Genomic DNA, 23,806 nt, shown 5'->3' with positions numbered 1-23,806 from the left:
CCGATGATTCTTGTGTGTGGCTTGCACACACACATATCACGCACTTGGCGAAAGTTCAACAAAATGAAAAAGAAAAATAGCAACAAAAAAAACCCCAAACCAAAAAACAACAGTGTAACCTACTTTGTGTTACAGTCGGGGGTTTCAGTGCAATGCAAAGATCAAAACAAAGCCTTGAGGATAAAGCATGTGAATGTTTGTGTTTTTGTGGAAGCCGCAGATAAAAGAGATAATGGCATACTGTATATTTGAGGCCCCACTGCAAAACAAGTTGATGTAAGTAAACCAAAAGAGTGTTAGTGATACTTAATGTATCAGAGAATTTAAAAGATTATTCCAGTTTGTCTGGATCTCGGTGGATCGCAGTTTTTGTCTTTAAATACTGAACTGTAAAGGAGGAGCGAAAGCTCACCTTTCATTCCAGGGTGGATAAGAACTAGATTAATGTTTGTGGTGAGATTGTTGAAAATGAGCTTTTAATTCCACCACATTTCCTTATTTAAAAAAATAAAATAAAATCCTCAAGTGAAAGCTCAAATCAGACCTCAGATGGCATCAGATAATAACTATAAGCATCAAGCAAACATCACAGAGAGATTATTGGAAGCAGAAACTCAACTAGAAAATTAAACTAGCTTTGAACACACCTAACATTTTAATTAAACTAACTGAAAGATAAAAACCAGACTTCAGGCAAAGAAACTCAGAAATAATACAGAAGCAGAAGAAGACTAATGATGGATACATGCAAAATGATCTAAAACGAAATAAAGGTTTATACATTAAATGTCTTCAGTCGTCGTCAGTTTGATCAGATTTGTTAAGACAATAATTATGATGTACTAGTTTAGGTCCAGGGTGTCTACATGCCTATGAGTCAGCTGCTTTCACATGTAAAGTGTTTGTGTTGTAAAACCTCTTCTGCAGTTATTAAATCTTAAGACTGAGATGAGCAAACTTACTAAGGAAACTGAGTTTAAACTTAGATAAATCAGCTTAACTGTATGTGCATGGGTTGGTATATTGGTTTATACATGCATACTTTACAGCATACAGGAAAATAAGGATTGTTGTTATTGCTGAAATTATTGTTACTATTAGCATTTATTTTGTCCCATCTTTTATTTGATCACTGGGGGAATATGTTTGAACCCACTCACACAGCAGATCTTTGCACAATTTGCACTACACTCATTTTTATATCCCCACAATCCCCCTGTTTCATTCACTGTTTTCCTATTTCTTCTGAGTCTTCTATGTCCTTGCCCTGGATTTGTCTCATTCAATTGCTGTCCTGCGGTAAAAGTAAAACTAAAGTTTAAAAAAAACTGAAAAGAAAAGAAACTCCAAATACAAAGCTGGTTCAAAGTAAAACTGAAAGTGACCCCACCCAACAATGTTGAAATAACAAAAATAAATAAAAGAAATCGCTGATTGCACAGGAGGACATGTTTATAAGTGAAACCAGGAAGCCAGTCTACACTGGATGTTTAAACCTTATATCCTGGCTAATATTTTTTCCTTTTTTAAGTTTATTTATTAATGTGAATGTTTGTTTCTTAGATCACTCAAACCAGCAGTTCCTCCACTATAAGGAAGTGACTTGAATGAGTGACAAAACGTTACTCCCACTGAAAACAACGTCCAGATGAACAAAATCAACTTTCCTGAATTTCCTTAGCTGAATAACTGAGCATGCATCAAGGTGTGACTGTTCATATATATAAAAGCTGAACTCTTCATATATGATTCTAAATCAAATCAAGGTCTTAAATGTTTGCACATGAACCTCAGCTCTAACAGTCGAATCAGAATTCACATGTCTCACCAGAGCAGAGTGCAGCAGAGCACCTCGTGGGCTAAAGCGGTCCTTTATATGCTCAATTTTACATAACATTATTTCCATGAAGCAGATTCACCATCCCACCCCTGTTTGCTGCAACTCCATATCCACACAAAGCTCTGTATACACGTAGCAGCTACTGTGCCACAAAAAAGCCGATATTAAAATCCTCTTCCTCACGAAAATCAAATTAGAGAACACATTTTCTGGCACCCACGGCACAGAAGACTTACAAATGAAACCATTACTGCTGGTTTGAATGGTCCTCTTGTTTACGTCTATGAAAAAACATTTTAATAGGTTTTGCTGCACATACAGGTCAGTTTAGAGTGAAATCTGTTATTCGTACTGTCCAGATTTGGCTGGAATCAAACCTAAACTTTTGCTTGTGTTAAGTGAATGCGTTAACCACTACACTACAGAGCCACTATCACTCAAACCATGTTATACTATTAGTTAAAAAGTACCAGATTTGCTGTAGTCATCTCATGAATAACACATCCTTGCCACTTACAAAAAACCTCTGTATCAGTGTTGGTATAACAGCAGAAGAAGTGGAAACAGGAAGCAAAGCGATCAGTTTTCTTCAACTTTTTCTCCCAAATGTTTGATCTTTTCAAGCTGCTGCATGGCGGTAAAGACCAATACAATCATACCCTTCCATCTTCAACCCAACCCTGCCGGCTGCACATCAGCTCACAAAAAAAGATCAAACAGCTATGGTGCCACTTTTGGCACATGCCGCCATCCGCAAGGGCAATAATATGAAAACCATAAAAGGACCGTTAGATTTGCAGTCCGATCATAGCCATAGAGAAGTTCAAAGTTGGTAATGATCTTGCGACCAAAGATAGCTTGGGAAAATTCCAAGATGGTCATAGCACGGAAAGAAAGAAAGAGCACGAGTTGCAACTGTGCGTGTCATAGCCTCCAGTTCAGCAGCCATTATCACTGCACAGTCTACATCCAACAAACCTGATGTCATTGCTAAGTTTATTAGATTCATGCACAGTGTGGCTTGACCTTAAGGCGCCTGAAGGGCACCCAACAAGTGACTGCTTAAGCATTAACACACATGTTGCATTAAACTAAAATGAAAAGTTTAAAATCAATACTTATGTAACTGAAAACAGCTCGACTTTGCGCATAATCTTACATGTCACTTGCACATGTAGCACATATTATTTGCTTCACTGGATGCTTTTTATGCTTCCATGTATGACTGACTGCAGCTGATGTGTCTGGGTCTAACATCCCCTTTAACCTTTCAATCCATACGTGTCTGCTTCTCTGCTGTGTCTGGAATACTAATGCTACAAATGCCAATGCAAATCAAGGACTAACAAAGACCAGTGCAAGACTGCTATGATAGCAAAGGGACAAAAGCACGTCTGCCTCTTTGCAGGACCGGCTTCACACACACACACTGGTTCTTGCTCTAGCACTGTGCCTCCTGTCGGCGATAACAATGGTTTTGCGCCTGTGCTGTCAGCATCTTACTGAAAAGAGTCTGTCAACAACCTCTTTATGCAGCGCCTCTCAAACAATTTTAAGTGTGCTGAAGTGGAATTATTGTTGGATTTGCTAGAAATTATTCATGGAAACACCCCCAAGTTCCAGACATATGCTGAGGAAAATGTAAAGGAGATGTGTTTAACACATAAATATAAGGTGAAAATGAAAAACTGTGTGCGCCGCTTTAGCAGATAAAACACTACCGTACCATGTGTATCTGCTTGTTCCTCGTCTTCGTTCAGGTGAAGCTGATGACTTCTCTCGCTTTTCTCTCCTCTCCTGTTTTCATGGGCTGTTGGAGAGAAGCACAGCAGAAGGAGCACAGGTCAAGACTGAGGTAATGAGATGAATGAACAGTGAAGCTGCGGCGAAGAGAAAGAAAAGTGGTACATTTGTCTTGGTGCACGTAAGTCTTCTGAGCAGAGTAAGAGCGAGAGCTTGGAAAAAAAAAAAAACAGAAAAAACCCCTCACAGAAAATAAAATTCTAGGACACTTAAAATGACCGAGTTTGCATTTATTATGTATGAAGCGCTCGCTCCCCGCAGTGCTCCAATCTAGGACTGTAACAGTGTTTTCTCTGTGTGAATTTTTCCACTTCTCTGCTGGAAGGCAAAATTAAACAGGGACAGAACAGGAAAATGCACTGCCTTTAGTCGCAGCAACCCAGACCAAAGTTCTGGGCAGGTAAAATTTTAATATCTGCCTCGAGGTATTAGAAACAGTGTATCTTCTCACTAATTAACTATCCTTTATTAGAAAACCCAACACACCACAATCTCCTCATGCAGTTTGTGACTTGACCTTGATGAGCATCTGAACTCGTGCATTATTCACTGGAAGTAGAATACCTTGCTTTCTTACCGCACGTTGCTGGCTTTAACTGTCAGTGTAAGATACGTCTCCAGCCGAGTGTGTCTAATGAGCATAAATGCTTTAAACTTTTTCCTGTTTCTAAACTGCTTTGCCACAACTGTCTCCCAGCTGAAAATAACGATATCACAATGAGAGCCAATTAAATTGCTGGTATTTCAGCCTCCATGTGCAAAAATAGTCAGCAGCACAGTTTTGACTGACAATACTTTGGAGCCAGTTTCAAAGCACTGGCACTGACAACTACCGCATCAAATATGGAGAGAGCTGCCTACGAAGACATGAACAGCAAGCGGCTCTTGCCACATTAGATGGTGAAATACAGGCAGGGTATTCTCATTCTGACAGAGGCTCGGGGATGGAGAATATCCCAAGAGTATTCTGGCTGATAGAGCCAGCCACATCATCCCGCAGACACACCATATTGCCAGCAGACATCAGATTCACCAGGACACAAAACCCAACTGACGTTGCCAGCCCCATATAGAATAGAAGGCGCTGATTACATCTGGAAAAGGCAATCAAAGGCTGACTGAGGAGAGTGGACAAATCTGAGAAGTGGGGAGATGCACTGGAATGATACACTCCCTTATCTAAGCACCCTGAACTCAGACAATACAAGGTACACGTGCTCGGGAAATCATTAACATCCTTACAGTGGATACGCATGCATGGGCAGCCTTGTTCAGTGAGTCTTATAGAAAATATTCACCATATGGTTTAGCTCAGAGATCCCCAGGTAATGCAACACTGCAATCCTTTTCAGTTTTGCAGCAGTCTATCACAAACAGCAGCATATATGTAAGTAACTCTCGTCATTACGGTTTGTAATCAGATACAGAATGGTCAGTTTTTACCATGAAGCCTGTTGCAGTGGCAGTCTCTTTTGAACCCCTGTTTAGAGAGCTATTAGCCGGTGAAGAGCAACAGTGTTGAGGGTCTGCATTATTTTTTGGTTTCCATGGAAACCCTTCCATGGGAAAGTGGAGCACCAATAGGATCGCAGAGCCTCAATGAATCGCTTATGGGGGGGGGTGCGAAGAGAGATCAGCGCAGACGGCTGACAAAGCACAACAATAGGACGAAACCTCAAGGGGAGGACTAGAAAGGCCAGGCCAGTGAGGGTCCAACAAAGAGAACGAGTCAACACTAGAGAAAAGGTTTCATCTACATCCGCTCGATGACTTTCCTTTTAAAGGAAATCTCCCTTGCCAATTTGTCACTGACATTTAAGCACCGAAGCACTGTGGGCAGTTTAAACATCAAGGCAGCCACTAATTGATTAGTCTGTGCTGTTATTTCAGGCTCTGACAATATTATTGCATCATCAACATCTATCTTGTGTGCAAGCCATCAGCACATGATAAATCACGTGCTTCAATACCACTCACAAAAGAGATAGCAGGGGAACTGTAGTATCATAATGCAGTAAGAATATATTCCTTATATAAACACTGCCCTCACCTTTCCAATGCAGGCATTTCTTATTCGTGAATAATACAGTCTAATATCCAAAGCCATTCTGAGTGTCAGTGCTTACACAGATAAGGGCTGAAAGGGAATTAGAACAAATTCATTTTGGTTCAAGCACCAGTACTTAGTGAGTACTTATGGACTACGGATATCAAGCTTCTATTCCCTTGTTTTTTTGTTTTGCTTTTTTAAAACAAAATTGATGATTTTTGTGTGCATAAGAACAAATGCCTTCAATAAAAATGCTCAAAACCCTCTGTATGTTACTGCCATTTGTCGGCTTCTTTGTCTCTTGCATCATCTGTGATGCCAGATTGATTTTTTTTTAAACATGCTGCAACCTCAAGAACTGAGCAATGAACCCACCACAAAGTGCCAAAATCTGCAGTTCCTCTAATCGGCACTTGAGGCCAATTTCAAAAGTGAGTCAAACCAGATGGAGTCCGCTGTTAAAATGCATCACTTTATAGAAGAAAAAGACACGTTTATAGCTTTGTACAAAGAAGCTTTAGGTCTCTATAATTAAAACCCACCTTCATAAAAACTGTAGGGTGAGTTCATCTTTTCAATAACTCATCAAGATGAAGCACAGCTCCCCCAGAAACTGCTGCTGCTGAATGAAACTCTCTCTGAAAGCATCCTCACAAACAGCATCACAGCTGCACAGCTGCTGAGCGGAAGGACCTACACTACTGGTGAAGACTGCCTAGCATGTGGTAGGGTTGGAGCTATCACACCACAGAGATGTCTACACCAATCGTCTGAAGAAGGCCAACAGCCTCAATTCAGACACTTTCCTCTCCGGTCAGCCTCGATTTGAACTTTTGCCATCAGGCAAGCAGATAGACAAACAGATTAATACAGTCCCACACAGCTGAGCTTCCCCCAAGCTATGGCCTCCATCACCCCCACCCAACCCCCCCATACACTAGAACAACTTGCACTGACAACAACTTTCAGGACTATCTTTGCACCCCATATATAACCACTCCATCTTGAATAATAATCTATTTATGTTAATTTTTCCTGGTGAACATAGGATAGATGGCACTCTAAACATCAGTATACTTGTATAACAACAATAAAGTTTTTTCGATTCCATTCAAACTTTACTAATGCTAAAAGTTTGAGTTATTAGGGCCTGTCAGCTTTGAGTGGCACTGACAGCTGTAGCTGCTAGCTGCCTGCTAGGCTTCACCACAGCTGAGTCACTGAACACAATCGACCACATTGATTTTTAATAATCTAATATTACACGCATGACTTTCTGTGCTCATCCAAGAAGTTTGTGCTCCAGTTTTAAATGAGCGAAACTCTACTGCTATATTTGTAAGTTGCTAACGAGCAGGAATCTGGCATGTGTGCGATACACCTGTACAGTTTGTCTTCAGGTGGATAACACGTTGATTTAATAACATTTTTTTAAGCATAGGCCAATTTGCATGTTAGGCAGGAAACCTTTTGTGACATGTCAGAAGTCAGAGCACAGCACCCAGTTTGAGCTGTGGCACTTCCTCTGTGGAAAGGAAGCGGAAAGGACAACAGAACAGGAATAGACAGTATTTCCATCTACACATTATAATTGGGTTTGACCTCAACTTCTCACTAGTGATGACAAAAAGCAAACCCCTGAGCTTTACAAGGAACTCCAAATTTGGAGATAATAACCTAAGGGGCGGTTTACGGCTTACATCCAACTTTCATGAAGACACTTAATCAAAGGAAAAATCTACAGCTCTGGATGTCATTCCTCCCTGGTGATCTTTCGCCATATACATCAAGCTCTAATATTACAGAAATGAGAAGGAGGCCACTTGCCGGCAGCTATATATCTCCTGAGCGTCCTCTTTAATTAGGGCAATGCTGAGGCAGAATTATCGCCTTACTCCATCTGGATTTATTGATCTAACAGTGCGAGTCAACCACCAGAGACAAAGATAAACCAGCACGATGGAGAAACAATCCCCGCACTGATCAGAGGGCATCCAACAGCTAATCACTCACCCTTTCCTCTCTGGCCACAGCAAACCCAATTCTTCTTTGTTCCTCGCGCTACAGTAGGTGCTCCGGGGAGGTTACACGTGGGGCAAGAGTGTATTCATGCATTTGGGGTGCACTATTTTTCCAGCTAAAAGATACAGACTGAACTCATTAAGCCAGCCTTGTGTTTTCTCAGTGTTAATCGCTTTGAGCTAAATGGGAACCTGATGAGAATGCAGCTCTTGGAAGTGTGTTTGGAGGGTGCTATTTTGATGTGTATGAAAGATGACACTGTGTCCAACCTCTGTGGCAAACATTAGCCAGGGCTCGTCTCTGTTCACCAGGTTTTTTCTGGCAGGAGCTTGTACCTCTCACCTCTGCGAAGAACAGCGAGACGTGTCTTACACAGAGCCTTTCAGGTGTGCGACTTGCTTCTCTAAAAACCCAACAGCAACTTCTCTCTTGTGACAAAGTGATGAAAAAAAGCAGCTGAACTACTTGTTATTTTCTTTAACCCATGCCTGTCTAACTTAACCAGCTGCCCTGTGCACCACCACACTTTCACCCTACTTCCCAGGCCCCCAAGTCTAGCCCTCTCCTTCTCTCCGAGGAGCCAGGGGCCTGGGGAGGGGGCATCAAAATACCGCTTTGAAGTCAAGCGATTAAAGAGGAAACCTGTCGAATTGGGATGATGGGGCTAAGGTTGGGAGAGGAGGAGGATCAGTAAGAGGGACAGGAAAGGCTGTGAATACTGAGAGCTCGGGACCCATGGGACACAATTAAGAGGAAGGTTTTTTTTAGTGAGGGTTACAAAAACACAGAAAGGATAGCAGCAGTGCACCCTTCCAAGGTAAGAGTTCATTACTAGATACACAAAGGGGGAGGGGGCTGAGGCTGCTAAATCCAGTTTGTTCACCGGCTCCTCCACTCGCCGGAGGTGCGAGCTGTCGAACAGCCACAGGATAATCATTTTCCAACCCGCAGAAATCCCTCAGTCAGTAAGTCTTGAGAACTGTGCAGAAGTGAGCTCAGGGAGCTTCAAATCTAAGAGGAATTTGGAAGAAAATCCAAGCTGCACGCACAGAGAGGAAGTTTTCACAAAGTGTTTCATGCACACAAAAAGAAACAACGCCAGATCTGCACTCAGTTCAAACTATTAGATCAGACTATTGTAGACATTTTTTTCATGAGCAGAGCTAAAACATGGGATGTATACTGACACAACTGATACCAATCCCATTATTGATTCTGCTTACTTGTTAGTTCTTGATTACCTTCCCTTTTTGATCTGTGTGATCTCCAAGTCTATATACAGCATACAAAAAGTGCTTGTTTGAGGTTTGTAAAAGTTTCATATCATTGTTTTGCTGCGTGTAAGTCTTACAACAGCATGCCAGTACTGATGAAAGGAATTGATTAGCTCGGAGGCAAACGATTCTGATAGATTAGACCATTTGGAAACCATTCTCAGCTGGTTCCCATCACTAATTGTTGTTTTATTTATCAATCCTAGTTAAAGGTCCTAAAGCTCAATGCAGTGTCTGCACATTGATACTTTGAATCTTTGTAACAAAATCCAAAGCTTCTGGAAACATAAAATAAACACCATTTACTAACAATTTAAAATATGGAACTTTGGCAGCATTTCCTGAATAACTGACAGCCCATTTTTTGTTGGTCACTTACAGCTATAGCAATGACAGCTTGTCAGTCAGCCTGCACATACAGATCAGGCAGAAGACCAGTTTACAAAATGATGTATTATGCATGTATAGAACAAGTACAGATATCTGCTGCACCTCAGAGACTGAAATATATTATGAATCAGCTACATTTTGTACAACAGCATATGATATCCTGACTCCCCCCAAGCACGCTGTAGAAATATTGGCCCACTGTTGTCCTATACACCCAACAAGCTGCTTAAACAAACATCTGGTAACCATTTCTAGGCTTCACTTTTTGTATAGCTGTGAAGATCTGATGCTCTAAATGTCTTCTCATACATGTAGAAATGGCAGAGAGAAACATCCTGTACCTTTGAGATTAGCTGTCATGGGATATGATCTTTCTCACCTTGACCTTTATGTCAACTGAAGCTCATGACTCTATTTAGTGGGTCACGAGCGGTAAACATCAAAATGCAAAAGATACACAAGAAGTGGAAGCAAGAATATGTGTGCAACAGGACCAGATGAAACTTATTTTCATGATTAAAACCAGGAGGAGGAGGAGGAGTGACTTGGACTCCTTCCTCCTCTGAAACGTCCATACGCTTGACAGACTGTGCCAAGCCAGTGATGTTTTGCTTTTGTTAATCTAAATTTGCTCCATGGCCACTTTGTAACAGTTTGTACATCACACTGGCGCATGAGTGAAAACAAAAACTTTTGGCACAACTAAAGTATAAATCCCAAAAAGGAGCAATGTCTGGATCACTGCCTGGTACTTACAGCATCAGATCTGGTTCCAATTCTTAATGGTTTTCACTACATACCTTGGTGAACACACCCCAGTGAAGCTTCCTACTTCAGAAATAAGATGATGATGCACCGACTGACAAAACTATTTTGTCGGCATATTTTAAGTTATAAAACCGCTGTTTGCAAGCTGTTGTTGTGTTCAAACAAGGGGAACAATGCTGTAAAGGCTGGGCTATAACAACACATGTTGGGCTTATTAGCGTGCAGACATGTGGGTCGCATTACTAAAGAAAAAGTACAAACACACACAGAGAAAGACTGCAGGACATCTGCCCGATATATATCCAGGATCTGATGTCATTTTGATTTCATAACTCAAAGAGATGCTTAATGTGAACAAAAATAATCCAGATAACATAAATATACATACATTTTTGGCTCTCCTTTAAGTTTGTAAACACAGCAAAAACACCATGTTTACTATATTTATTTTTAAAAAAGAAATATGCTTCAAGTTTATAATATTTTTTACATTTGCCTGCAATTAAGACTGTGACATGTTGGTTTCATCTTGCAGTAAATTATGTGAATGTCAAAACCTTTTGAGCCCAATTTATTGAGAAATAAAGAAAAACATTAGCCATTTCAGCATAAGCTAGTTAATCACAGCTTGGTTTGGCAGTTTTCTGGGGCTGACAAACACTGAGGCATTTATTCGGGTTGTCCAGCAGCTTTTTCCATCTATCAGACACATGTTGGGAAAATTAAACATGGCTTTTGTTATAAATCTGAGTTACAAAATAATCCCACCCGGCAAAACCGGTTGAACATTTAATCTGTTAAAGAGTTTTCATTTAGGTGAATTCTACAGTGACTTTAAATTGAAACTCCTAAACCAGAGACATGCAATACAAGCAACACAAATACTCCACATGCCTGATATGCAGGAGCACGTTATGACTCCTCCTCCTTCCAAGGAAAGATGGTAGCCTCTGTTTTTGTGGACTTTGCAGAGGGCTGCACAGGAGCAGCAAGGCAGGTGTCCCACTGGGTTATGAGAGCCAGAAGCTTTGCATCTGGATCATTTCCTCGGCACACAGGCTCCACACTGGGAGCTCCTCATAAAGCTGCACATATGCCAAAGAACCCTGTATCCCTCAGAATTCCTCATCCATGTCAGCCTGTATGTGGCAGCTGCGGTAACAAGCAGCAGGTAACAAGCTGTGACAAACTCACAACTGAGAGCGACACATGCGTTTTGTCTCTCACACTGTCAAATATGCCTGCGCTAATAGCCAAATACCCTGGAAGTGTTTCTCTGCGTGAGCCGGAAAAAAATGATTTTATCACCATGAGAGCAGGGTGCGATTCATGGCGGGAGGATTACTGGAGCAGCGGACGAATGATGAAACCTGGATAAAGTATAAGTGTGTGAGTAAGACTCCTGCTCACTGCAAAACCTTTCCACACCGGTTCACTCTACGCTCGATTCTCCTCGGACAAAGCTGAGAGATATCTGAATGAAAGAGGAAGCCAGGAAGGCAATGAAATGTGGAAAAAGAGGGGGAATGGAAGCTGGACTATTGCCATGGTCCAATCTCATGAAAATGCAGAAGTGCTTTGAGAAACATTCCTTCAATAGGCCAAGGGAGCCTAGTGAGACTCCTGACGGTGAGGAGACGTCAGGAGAAATCATGCTTGGCTCAACACAAAAAGCACTCAGAGAAATGAGATTTAATCTGCTGAGCTTAGAGTAAATTAGCCAGATGTAAACAGCCAGTGCCATTTGTGAGAAAGTTCACTTCCGCAGCCCTGCTGCTTGGAAAAACAAAACATCAAATATCACCAATGAAATAAACTTTTTTTTAAATTTTATTAAAGGTCAACATGAAACTTTCACAAGACACAGACATCACAAATGTGGGAATCTGAGGGTTAAGGTTAACAGGCCACACTGAAACACTTTCTCCCTGAGAATGATCTGCCTCCAGTCCTGAGATGTGGGAAAGGGAGTTTATGCAATTACATCACATTGATTTATGGGAGAGGGAGGAAAGATGGGGAGAGGATGGAAACTGAGCTGCTTGGAGAGGCTCCAAGATTAAGTCCCAGAAGAAACACAAGTCAATAGATTTACACCACAGAACATGATGGATCTGAGACAATCGTACGGGGAGGACTGTGGTCGGAGAAGCAGGGGCAACACGGTGAGGTCAAACCCATCTGAAATTATTGGTTTTGATTTAAAACTTAAAAAACAAAAACAAAAACAAAACAACCCAAAACACTAAACTATGAAAACAGACATAATTGGAATGCAGACTCTTCTCTGCGAACCTGCTCATGGTTGCACACGCCGATAACAAGTTCAGAATAGCAATCACACCGCTGCTGATATACTTTCAATTCTCTCAACTCAACTGAACTCAAGCAGAGGGACTGATGCAGATGCTGCTGATGCTGTCTTGAGTATTAATTGGGGTGGTGACGAAATTGTGAGTAATGCGCTCAAGCGTGCACTGCAGCTTTTGTGGGGTAGCACAGGCTAACAGTTATAAATAAACAGTCCACTTAGTGCTCCCACAGTCCTGAAACAGGACCACAGGAGTGACCACAGCTGGGATATTTATGGCGAAACACATTACAGATTGTGTGTTTATTTAAACATCTGACTGATTTTAAAATGGAAAAAAAAAAAAAGGACGGTGATGCACATTCAGTAATCCTGCGAGCTGAAGCAGAGAAGTACTGCAGATCAAAGGTATTCAAGGGGTCTGTTATATAGTCTTAACAACAGCAAAAATATATCTACAAACAGTTGCAAACAACATTTAAGCCTAGAGAACAAATATAAGATGCAACTCATTACTTTTCACGGCATGGGACTTGTGTTTATGTGAGCCACCAAATGGTGAAGAGATGAGCAAAGCAGAGGGAGATTACAGATGATATCCAGTATAATGAGCTGTGGTGATGCAGGAGGAGATATAGAACGCTTTCTTTTCTTTCCTTTTTTTTTAAAAGTTGCTGTCTGCAAAGTCTTAAGCTTCTTGGAAGCACAACACACATTTGGTTCAAGCCAAAAGCAACGGGATAAATATATAGACACACGGAGCTGGCCAAATATTTGAAGGGGGGTGTTTTGAAAGCTCAAAGTGTATAGACTCCACGGCCGCACCCGATATGGCAAATGGCTCACTCTGAGATGTTTTGAGTGAGGAAAGGGTAGACATCTGTTCCTTATTAAAAAAAAAAAAAAGAAAAGGAGCTTGTCCATTTCCAAAGTGCCTGCAAAGATAAGCAAAAGTGGTTTTGATAACTGCTCGCTATATTGGCTTTCCTCTGCCTCATTGTTTCTTTTGTGAGACCAAATTTTAAGCATTAAAAGGAATTCATCTAAAAGCTGTTTTATCTTTGTTAAATCCTGTTTTGTCATCTGTCCAATTAAAGCAGCAGTCTAGCGCCAGCAGCAGAACCACCATTTTTTTTTTTTTTTTTGGTTTGACAGATAAAGCCAAAAAGAACCTTTACACGTCCAGGGGTTTTCACAGACACCCACAAAATTACTTTGGCTTCATCGTCGGTGCTGAGATATTTCATATGGGATCTGCCTCCTGCCAAGCGTTATCGGGAAAGACGATCTGGCAAGCGATGCTCCGGGGTGCAAACTCTTGGAGAATTGCCTGAGCTGTCTGTTTTGTCCTCAAACACTTCACACTTGTGAGCGTCACAACCAGGTGGTCAAGAGTACATTGGACCACTGTGCGAGCGGCCTGTCATCCTGACGTGAGACGAGTGACAAAACGAGCGGGAAGCCAGCCAAGCTCACCTGATGTTCCACTGAGGGGAAAAAAAAAAAAATCTCCAAGTGTGTTTGATCTGGGGGGTTTTTTTCCCTTTCGCTTTTTGAACATTTAAATCGATGAACACTGCAGCCAATTTGATTTCACATACTGGAGACACCTGTCCTGCCTGTGCTATCTTTGACAAACACATGTGAAGGTGATCCCTGGATGCTGGTGTCAGAAATGTTGGAATCAAACACATTTTCATTTTCATGAAAATATCAAACGCTTTAATATTACTTTAAATGATTAAACAGTGGCCAGCTTTCTCAATTCCACAGACTCTCTTCTCAAGCTTCAAAGCAAAGAAGCAACAGAGAGTTACGGATTAAGGAAAAGGGAATTATGCTTCACGGTTTGCCTGTGTTTACCCTAATAACTATTAGTGAATAAAAACTATTTTACCATGAAGAACTACAAAAGAAAAAAAAGATCTATTTTCTTCTTAGAAAACGCATGACTTCTTAAGAATTCCTCTTGGAAGTTGCAAAGCCACAGAGAATATTAAATGCAGCACATTTCCTTCATACTAATGGCGTGGTTTGCTTGTGGCTGCAACACATCAGCTGGCGTTGACGTTCTGTTTGCCCAAAGGACAGAGGCCGGGTTTTAGTGCACTGACCCATGAATGCTGTCTCGAGCACACCGCACTTTTAAAGAGGCAGCAGGTTAAAAATTTCATAAAGCGCCATGAAAAAGTCATGAGGCAGCAGTGCGTACCGTCTTTGCCGTCTAATTGTTTTCGCCTTTGAGGAGTAAAAATAACAGTCTACACCGTGTACATCTGATCTGCTGTTAAAAGGCAATTATTCAGTCAGACATGAAGGGGGCAGACGTTCAGTCTAGTAATTTCATTGGCAGAAGCACGCAGGGAGGTTGTCCAAGGACCATCAGTGCGATCCTCACACAGGCCTACTCTGGATTGCTGGAGGATGCTGGTTCACTTGGACAACCTCAGCTGGCTTTGAGGGCTACACTGCAAGCAACAGTTCAGCTTCAGTTTTCAACCCCATGTAGTCCAACAGTGCAGTGCGACTGTGTGCAATAAACAAGGACGGTGCTGAAGGGAAGCTAAATCCGGCAACGAGCACACCTGTGTCACACTCGTAAGACGCCCCATAACCTCAGGCGACAAAACCTTATTGCACAAGTAAAGCGAATCACAAGCAAGCCTACAAAATGTAAACAGAAAACAGCGGAGGCAGACGCCCGCCACATAAACTGCCACGACTTTTAAAGATTTTCACTTTCCTGTTAACAAGCTCGAGGTAAATGCAGTCGTCTATCTCAGAGGCTTGTGATCCTGGTGGGAGAGAGACCGTTATTTGCCCCCCAGCCCCCCAACAAGTTTCCCTAGGTACAACTTCTAACCTGCTGCCAGCTTCTTCTTTTTTTCTTTAATTAGAAAAAACTGATCTATGGCCTTGATGCCCTGGAAGCTAACAGGGAGCCCACATGTCTAATAGACCTGTGGCAAGTCTGACCCTGTGGGAGGGCCTGTAACATTGCTGTTATTCCACAGGAGCTACAGGGGGGAGCAGCACTGTGGACGAGGTGTGTGGGCTTTAAAGACAGCAAAGCCAGCCAGCTGACAGGAAAAGGGACTGATACGTGAATACAAACGCACATAATCAGTTTGCAGTGAAAGAATCACATTAGCCTACTTACGTCTCTTGAAGTTTACAATGTTTTCTTCCAGGTTAAAATAAAGAAATCTCTGCTTAGCTAAGGTTTTTTTTCCCCTGTGCAATTCAAAACATTTCACCTAGATTCAAGCAGATATGAAAGACATATGCAGTAAATATGAAGCAACCCCATTTTCCACTAGAGTTGTAGCAGCAGCATCCAGGCTGCAGGGGTGGGTGTGTGTGTGTGTGTGTGTGTGTGTGTGTGTGTGTGTGTGTGTGTGTGTGTGTGTGTGTGTGTGTGTGTGTGTGTGTGTGTGTGTGTGGGAGAGCTTCATGTGCATTTGTGGTTGTGTATTTGAGGTTTGTATGGGTATCACTGACTGGAACGGCAAAGTGTTATTAACAGACCGGGATGCAAACCCATATCACGCTGAATATAAATCTCTAAGAAGCACTCTATAATTCAGCCACTTTGGAAAAGCAACAGACAGCAAACAAGACGACGTCACACACCAACCAAGCGTCCGCTCTGTATCATTAAACCTGATGCGACTCCACCCTCGCCGCTTCGTTTCCCCGACTTCCAATCAGAATGTAAATGTTTGAAAAAGTGAGTTAATGAGGTATCATCCAGCACCAACATGCCTTTAATTTGTTTACAGTGATAATGACCTAATTATCTGGGTCATCATTAACAACCTGCTGTCCATCCCTACGATAATTTGTACGCTCTAAATTGCCAAATCAATTTCTGACAAGAGCAAGTGTGTTTGTATTTGCAAGTAACAATTATCATATCACATTATACTGTGTAGCCCGTCGTCAGTGATTAAAAATAAACAGGGATATTTACAGGCGCTCAGATCCCCTGTAGGCAGAGGAAATAAAAAGCACCGTGCTGAATATGGAATAAAATAGGGCACATTTTAAAAGCCTGCGATGACTAATAGGGGCACTTTTGTAATGCTATGGCCTTTTTATCTAAAAACTTGGATGCACAGAGTGCGAGCACTCGAGGAAAAGAACCTACAGAAAGAGGAGATTTGGGACGCAGTTGTGGTTGAAGCAACAGAAAAAAAGAGGAGGAAAAAAAAGACCAGAAGCTGGGAGAGAGTCCCATTTCATCAGAAAAAAAATGCCTGAGTCAGGAGCAGAGAACCATTAGGCCCAGTGAGTCACAGGGAGAGGCTGTGAAAACAGATCTGAACTGAGTGCAGCTCCCAGTACCATCCTCAAAAAGCAGCCAGAGAAGAGTACAACAGTGGCCTTAAATGAAGTGCAATGGGGTTTCATGTCCAGTGGTGTCTCCTTATCGGTACATCTACTCAGATAATGCGCTCATGCTAGCCACAGACTGCTAATGTACTTCAAGGATGCTCAATTAAATGCATAAGGGACTGCAGGAACTTTCTAAACTTTGCAATTTTATGTGCAATTAGAAATAAAACTGCTGGTACACTGGTTGGTAAGAGTTGTCAGGAGGTTTTATTTGACTCAAAATAAAACAATAAGACACATATATATTGGTTGGGAAAGTATTGTTTTTTTGTTCAATTTTTTGTTGCTACCTACAGATGAGCAAATATAACTTTAGCTGCTCCGTCTGATATCCTTTCTACTCACAGCAGTGATGCTCATTCTGCAGTTTGCCTTGTTGCTTGGATGCAGATGTAGTGACTTTGTATCCGATTTAACGGCTTTAAAAGCCTCACAAAAAATGGATGACCAGAAATGCATTTTGCAAGCAAGTCTTGCTCTCCTGGCACAGCAATGTTTTCCTTGCCTTCTCTCTGGGTTGGTGAGCAGCTAATGGCAGAGAACACTGGTGCACCGAGTCAGAGAAGAATTTAAAAATAAGTATGAAATATATTCTTCTTCTTCTGTGTGTTTGAGTGAACAATCTACATGCATGGTGAAATTGCAGATGTGATCTTAACTTGTGTACACCAGCAGATACTTATTATTATTTTTTGCTATTGATTACCGTTGAAGCTCAAATGGCAAAACATGGCATTTAGACATCTGTGACAGCCCTAAAAAACACAAACAGTCGATCAGAAAAACTTACTGAATAACTGACTGATGACTGGCATTGATGACTCACTTCAGCTCTATAATTGCACAATTTCCAATTCTCACGTCACCGCTGAGAGTCAAACACACAGTGAAGAATGCTTGAAACACAACACTGGAGCTGAAGTGGACAATCACAGTGACGCCTTTGCACATTGTGCAAACAGAGAAACACGGTGGAGTCTTACAATGGAGTCTTTTCACATTGTTGTAGAAAATGGGTTATTCTTCCTGTAACACACTTCTTTCCTTCCTCATTGATTCGTAAGCAGTGTATAATCCCCCCCACATTTGAGTTGCCTAATGAATCATGTGAGCACAGGGGCTTTAGCACAATGTACAACAGCGAGCGAGTCGTTTCTGCAAGAGAAGACAAGAAGCAGTTTAAAAAGGGAGGCCAAAAGTCGTCTATAGTGAGAAAGAGCCAGTGTTAGGCAGCGAGCGCGGAGAACAATCACATCCGTAAAATGAACTCTTCCTCTCTGGTACTATTTGATTATCAGCCCAGTGAACCGGCACTGAACCCAATGTGAGCGAGCCCAGCCGCAAACACAAAACAAATGCCTCCCTTTTACACACCCAAAGCAAAGAAAACTCGTGAGGCACTCTGCTATACCTTTGCTACAATGCTTTCCGCATCAGCGACGCGCTTAAACTTAAACATCATTCAGTACAACCAAGTTGCTCCACTCTCTGAAGCCAGGCAGATAATCTCACTGTGTCACATACCTAGACTCCTGGCCTGCCTAAGCCCCTCTCTCAGCTTTAACTACATCTGGGGGTGGGGGGGATGAAAAGACCACAAGGTGATGAAGAAACCTCCCGGCTAAAGCACAGGGGATTTAGCAAGTATGCTCGCTCTGTGTAATAACTCGCGGTTCCTCACCAGTAGCCTTTAATGGCCACCTGAGTGAAATGGTTTATTAATTCTGAAAAACATTATGCAGAAGGAAAGATGGCTTGAGGGTGGGGTTGGTGAGGGGAAGCAGGGGGGGAGACTTTGAGATATTTGAACAATCTGAAACGTGGCTGAGAGTGCCCTCAACTAAGAGCCTATCAAGCCATAAGCCTATTGGAGAGCCTGCTATCTGCTGAGGCCAGCTTGCCACATACATACCTTTTACCTCATTACCTGCTCTGCACAGCCATTATTGAGGGAAATAGGGTGAACGCTAGATAAGCACAAAGACTTCTTGGGCTGAGCACAAACAGACGTCCTGCTTCCTCCTGATAAAAACGGAAGAGGCCCCTTCAACTTCCTGCTCTGAGCGAAGTGTGGAGCTGCCAACTGCCCCATGTTTAGGTCACTCTCTGCTTCCTGGTGCACATGGAGACACACCGGGGACACAGGAGTGTGCGATTGTGTGTTCATGCAGAAACACGAATCGACAGCAAGCTAAGACTGAATTTAGATTCACTTTGATTGGTACTATTTATAATTATATGCATCTCAAATAAACAGTTTATATGCACTATAATAGAAAAACCTTTTAGGTGTGTTGCATTTCCAACACACCTTTGTACTAACAAGCAACTGCACTCGTGAGGTATCCAGAATTAGCATATAAACACATACAATCAAATATAAAATTATAAAGTCCCCTTAGAAGGATATGTAAGTGTTTAAAATACTTGCTTAACCATACTAATGCTTAACAATTTCCATGTCTCTTTTAAGCTATGGCAACATTTACACTATAAACAATTTACTGTGTCTAGTTGCTGCTACAGCTTTGACACAACACTTTCTCACTCCTGACCAAAATTTGTTGATACCTGATGTGAACTCTTTCCTCAATCCAGATGGATGTTGTTAATCAAAGAGTTTGAATGCCAAGATGATTATTTTTACACTTTCCTTTTCCCTTCTTCCTCTAGTTGTTTGGTCAGGATCACGGTTCAGGTTAAAACACCCAATTATGACACACTTCACCAGAGAAACTTCTCTGATTTGCAACAAGCTTCTCTCCAAGCGACGACAGCAGCACAGCAAATTTGAGTTAGTCTCAAAGCATCTACTCCAGAGGTTTAGGGACTGAGTCAATCCTACTGGAGAATCTTGCACATTGAAAAATGATTTAAAAGGGATATGCCTTAGTCTGCTTCCCCAGCGACTAATACCCAAGAACACGACAGAAAATGGAAGCGTGAACGGATGAAGGTTGAAGATGATGGGGAAAGTAGCTAAACCCTAGAAAACCCAAGAATGTGCAATACCGCTGGTCAATACTGCAATAAAGATTTGGCTTTTTAAAGATGGTGCGTATTAGCTGTTCACTTCCTTATAAAAGCTAAGTATAGTTCAATCAAGAATGTAAATAACCTAGTAAGAACAAGGTTAAATGTTGCTGTGCCTGGAACATTTATAGAGAATAACATTTTTCCTATTCACTCTAATTAAGGGCGGCCTCATCCGAGGAGGTTATGGTGTAAATTCATACTAGAGTGTGGATGAAAGTACCATTTATCGCTCAGCACCGCCGGACAAGATAAGAGCTGTTGTTTGTGCTTGCTTCATAAATTCTTCACTCTCCACAGTGTCTAATCAGACACTTGTGATCTCAACACACTTGTTTTGGCCTGCCACAGTTTCAGGCGTCCTCAGCGAGAGGAAGTAGTGGGCTTCACTGACCTCGTACGCTCATTTTTCTACCGAGCTTTGCTGCGTTTTGCTTTCACGGAGGAGCAAAGTTTTCCACCTCGGCTTTATATTTTAGCAGAGCTGTGTTATGATCAAACTTCTAGCGGAAAAACTGCCCTCAGCAGACAACATCAAAACACGCCGGTTTGGACATTCAGCGCAGACGTGGCCCGTACACCAACACGCACCTTCGCTGCTTTTAAACAGCCGATGAAAAATACACCTTTCAGAAAGTAAATTATTTCTGCCAGCTGAAAAGCAAATTTCATTTTCTCCTGTCTCTCGACAACAAAGATGCTGAACCCATTACAGGCCGGGGCCTCTGCATCACACACATTAAATGAAGGGTCCTCTAGCAATCGAAAAAAGCAATTTTCTCATTGAGCCAATAGATACTCCATTTAGTTCCGGGATCTCTACGGACCACTGCTGCTGTAGTGAAGCTGATACAGGGGAAAGCGAGTGTAGAGTGATGACCCAGCCTCATTTTCCCTGTGCCTCCGCTGCTCTGAACTCATCAATATACAGACGTGTACTGCAAACTGTATAAGGGCAGAACGAAGAAAGGTAAGATGAGAAAGGATGGGAACGAGATGAAGAAGGAAAAATAGATTAGATGCAACAGACGGAGAGAAAAAGAGAAGATGGAAGGAGGTTATGGTGAGGCATAGTGAATCAGGAATGTAAACTCAGGGACAGTGATCAACCCCCCCCCCTCCTCATTTGCATGCACATCAGCTGATATTAAAGAAAGAGAGAAAGAGTGAAACTGTGAAATGGAGAAGGAATAAAAAGGAGGGGTTGGAGAGAAATCAGAGGCACCCAACCATGTGGAACCGCAGACTGATTAATTTCAGGCCTTTAATGAGCGATGCACTGCCAGGCCAGGCGGCATCAAGTCAGTCACCCCGTCTTCACAGTGGGAGCTGCCATACACTACAATTCACACTTCCCCATCTCTGCCAAGGACTGAATGACACAGGAGCAGTGAACTCACCACACTTCCTCTCCCTCTCTCCATCTCGCCTTCTCTCTCCTATTAATGCGTTTTTGCTGTTCACTTCAGCGCCGGCGCATAAACGTGTGATTAAGAGCAACACATTATCAGAGGCACTATTAAAACGAGCGCACTGATCACCGGTGGCAAGTCTCACACCAGGTGTTCTCTGTCTGTAGGTGGAATAAATATCAGCCGGGCACGCCGGAGACTTGAGTCTACTCAAACATGTTCCCATTTAATTGCTGTCCTCCGGAGTCTGCATTGTTGCTGCTAACCTTTATTCCCCGTATAAATTACACTGTAGGTTTACAAAGCCCGTTGCTGGCATTTGTACTTGTATTGGAAACATCGCTGAGCAAAAAACAATTTCTATTTTCCAACACTCATGTGAATCAAGCTGAGGAGAGAAAGGCTTCAGGCGGAGTTTAGTCATCCGTGTTGGCTGCTGCTCCAAAAGCATCAATACTACTGTTTCTTTTCCCCCCTTCCTCCTCCTCCTCCTTTCTTTCTGTCTTTTTTTTTTTGACAAGGCAAATGTTCATCCGCAACATGGTGAACAAACACGCCTCTGTTCCCAGTTTCTGTGCTTCTTCTCCATCCACCAGCTCACATTCATCTGATTTGTAGGGGGGAGAAAATGATAACAAAGAAAATAAATAAGGTGTAACAAAGAGCAGGCAGCAGAAAGAGAGACGGAGAGAGAGAAATCTTCACATGAGGTAGCGGTATAGTGGAGCTCAGCTCATTTATCAAGACAGAAGCTGATTTGTCAGTCTGTCCAAGCTGCTGGGGCGTGATATGATTCTGCTTTCTCCTGACACGCTGTACCAGCCTCGGGGAGACGTGGGCCCGGCAGTGACTTTAACTTGAGGCGAGACAGCCCAGCAGACCACGCTCACCTGGACACACCGGTGAGCGTGTTAATGGGTCCCCTGGAGCCAATCTCCTTGGGCAAAATCTGATTATAACCCGATTCCCAGCTGTTACACTCAGTGACAGATGTTTTGAGTTTCTCACCTGCTTACTGAGTGAGTTAGAACGTCAACTTTTCGCTCCATCCAACTTATCAGTTTAAAAACAAAAACAGCCCAAGTTTACTAGGAAAAGCCACAAGCACGGGACTTTCCTAAGAGTGCTGGCTTTGCCCTTTCAGTCTCTGAGTATTTCATGTTTGGTCCAGAGGAGCTCTGACAGACAGAGACATGGAGGAGGTGGTTTTGGATGGTGCATCCCTCTGATTAACGCAAACTGACAGTGAACTCCTGCCCTACAGCGAAGGTAGCGCCATCAGAGACATCCATTTGGTGGCTCCATACGTCTCTGCAGACAGCCTGCCTGGTTTTTAGCTGGACCCCCGTGGGAAGAAGGCCAGCTTGGAGACTGACAGACGTCGCTCTGGACTGCCCCTGCTGTCAGGTTTCTCACACTATAACCCACAATTAAATGAAAAAAGCCTGCAGATTAAACTACTTTCAAAGAATGTAGATATGCATCGATGCATTTTTTTTTTTTTTTGCATCTCTAAAAGAGGAAAGAGAGATCTGACCAGTGGATAAGGAGGTTTTAACAACCCAATAAACGACTTAAACAATTAACAAGTGCGCTCCTGCTCGTGTCACTTCTTTCGAGGCATTTCGCTTCTGCTCCTTGTTTGATGTGAAAATTAAACTCTCCGCAACAAAGTAGCTTCTGCAGAAATCAAACAGTGCGCACACAACAACACCCCTCACACCACCATCCATTAGACAATTAGACACGCTGTTGAAAATAATGACTCAGTTCAACGAGGCAGTCACGAAATTCTCTTTTAAATCTTTTGCCTCGGTGCGTAACATTTGAGTTGGAGACACTTCTGAAGAGCAGTTTCTTACCTCAGTGCCGAAACCTCTGGCTGTGACACGCTGTTTTCCCTGTTACTCACAGCCTATTTGTGAGAGCTGCTACTACTGATTGCAACCTACGTGTTCAGGTGAAACAAAACCAAAAAGAAAAGAAAAGAAAAAAAGGAAAGGGGGAATCAGCTGGGATGTCCACTGGAGTGAAACGTGCCCAACGGCGTCCAACTGTGAAAAAAGATCCACCACTACGAGATCGGCGATCCCAATTTAGACCCGCACGCAGTGTTTGGGGGAAGATTGGTATGCAAACAGTTTTCTGAACTCAGTGAAAGCTGAGCGGCTCATACAGCTGCCTGCTCTGCTCCGGAGGGCGGAGACTCCGGACCACATACACGCCTCCAGTTTACGCTCACTGTGTTGTTTGTGCGTGTGTGGCAAAACGCAGCAGAAACATGCGTTTACCAGCTTAATGGAAAGCATCAATCTGTCAAAATTAGGTGTAAGAACAGGTGGGTGGTGTAATACATATCGCGAAATATGCCCCCCCCCCCCCCCCTAAGTATTTTAACAATAATAATAATTAATATTTAATAATAATTAAGCTAGTACCGATCAATCAGTTCTTTAAAAGTTCATTAGTCGCACATTCATCCAAATACCACCAAACACAAGTGTA

General features: G+C 42.4%; 1 protein-coding gene across 2 annotated transcripts in view; it reads right to left on the bottom strand.

The window, feature by feature from the left end:
• Window positions 1-23,508, bottom strand: part of tspan18b (tetraspanin 18b) — a 34,992-nt gene extending 11,484 nt beyond the window's left edge. The window contains exons 1-2 of one of the 2 annotated variants that reach the window (XM_025909215.1): window positions 23,164-23,508; window positions 3,567-3,650 (exon numbers count right to left, since the gene is read on the bottom strand). In XM_025909215.1, the coding sequence (XP_025765000.1) occupies window positions 3,567-3,569 (3 nt within the window). In that variant the 5' untranslated portion in view covers window positions 3,570-3,650; window positions 23,164-23,508. The remainder of the gene's footprint in view (window positions 1-3,566; window positions 3,651-23,163) is intronic. The other variant, XM_005450896.4, reaches the window with a different exon arrangement.
• Between the last annotated feature and the right edge of the window lie 298 nt (window positions 23,509-23,806).

This window comes from Oreochromis niloticus, linkage group LG7, assembly GCF_001858045.2.
Source record: "Oreochromis niloticus isolate F11D_XX linkage group LG7, O_niloticus_UMD_NMBU, whole genome shotgun sequence".
Taxonomy (NCBI): domain Eukaryota; kingdom Metazoa; phylum Chordata; class Actinopteri; order Cichliformes; family Cichlidae; genus Oreochromis; species Oreochromis niloticus.
Note: the sequence above shows the minus strand (reverse complement) of the source record. Positions and strands in the feature narration are given on the sequence as shown.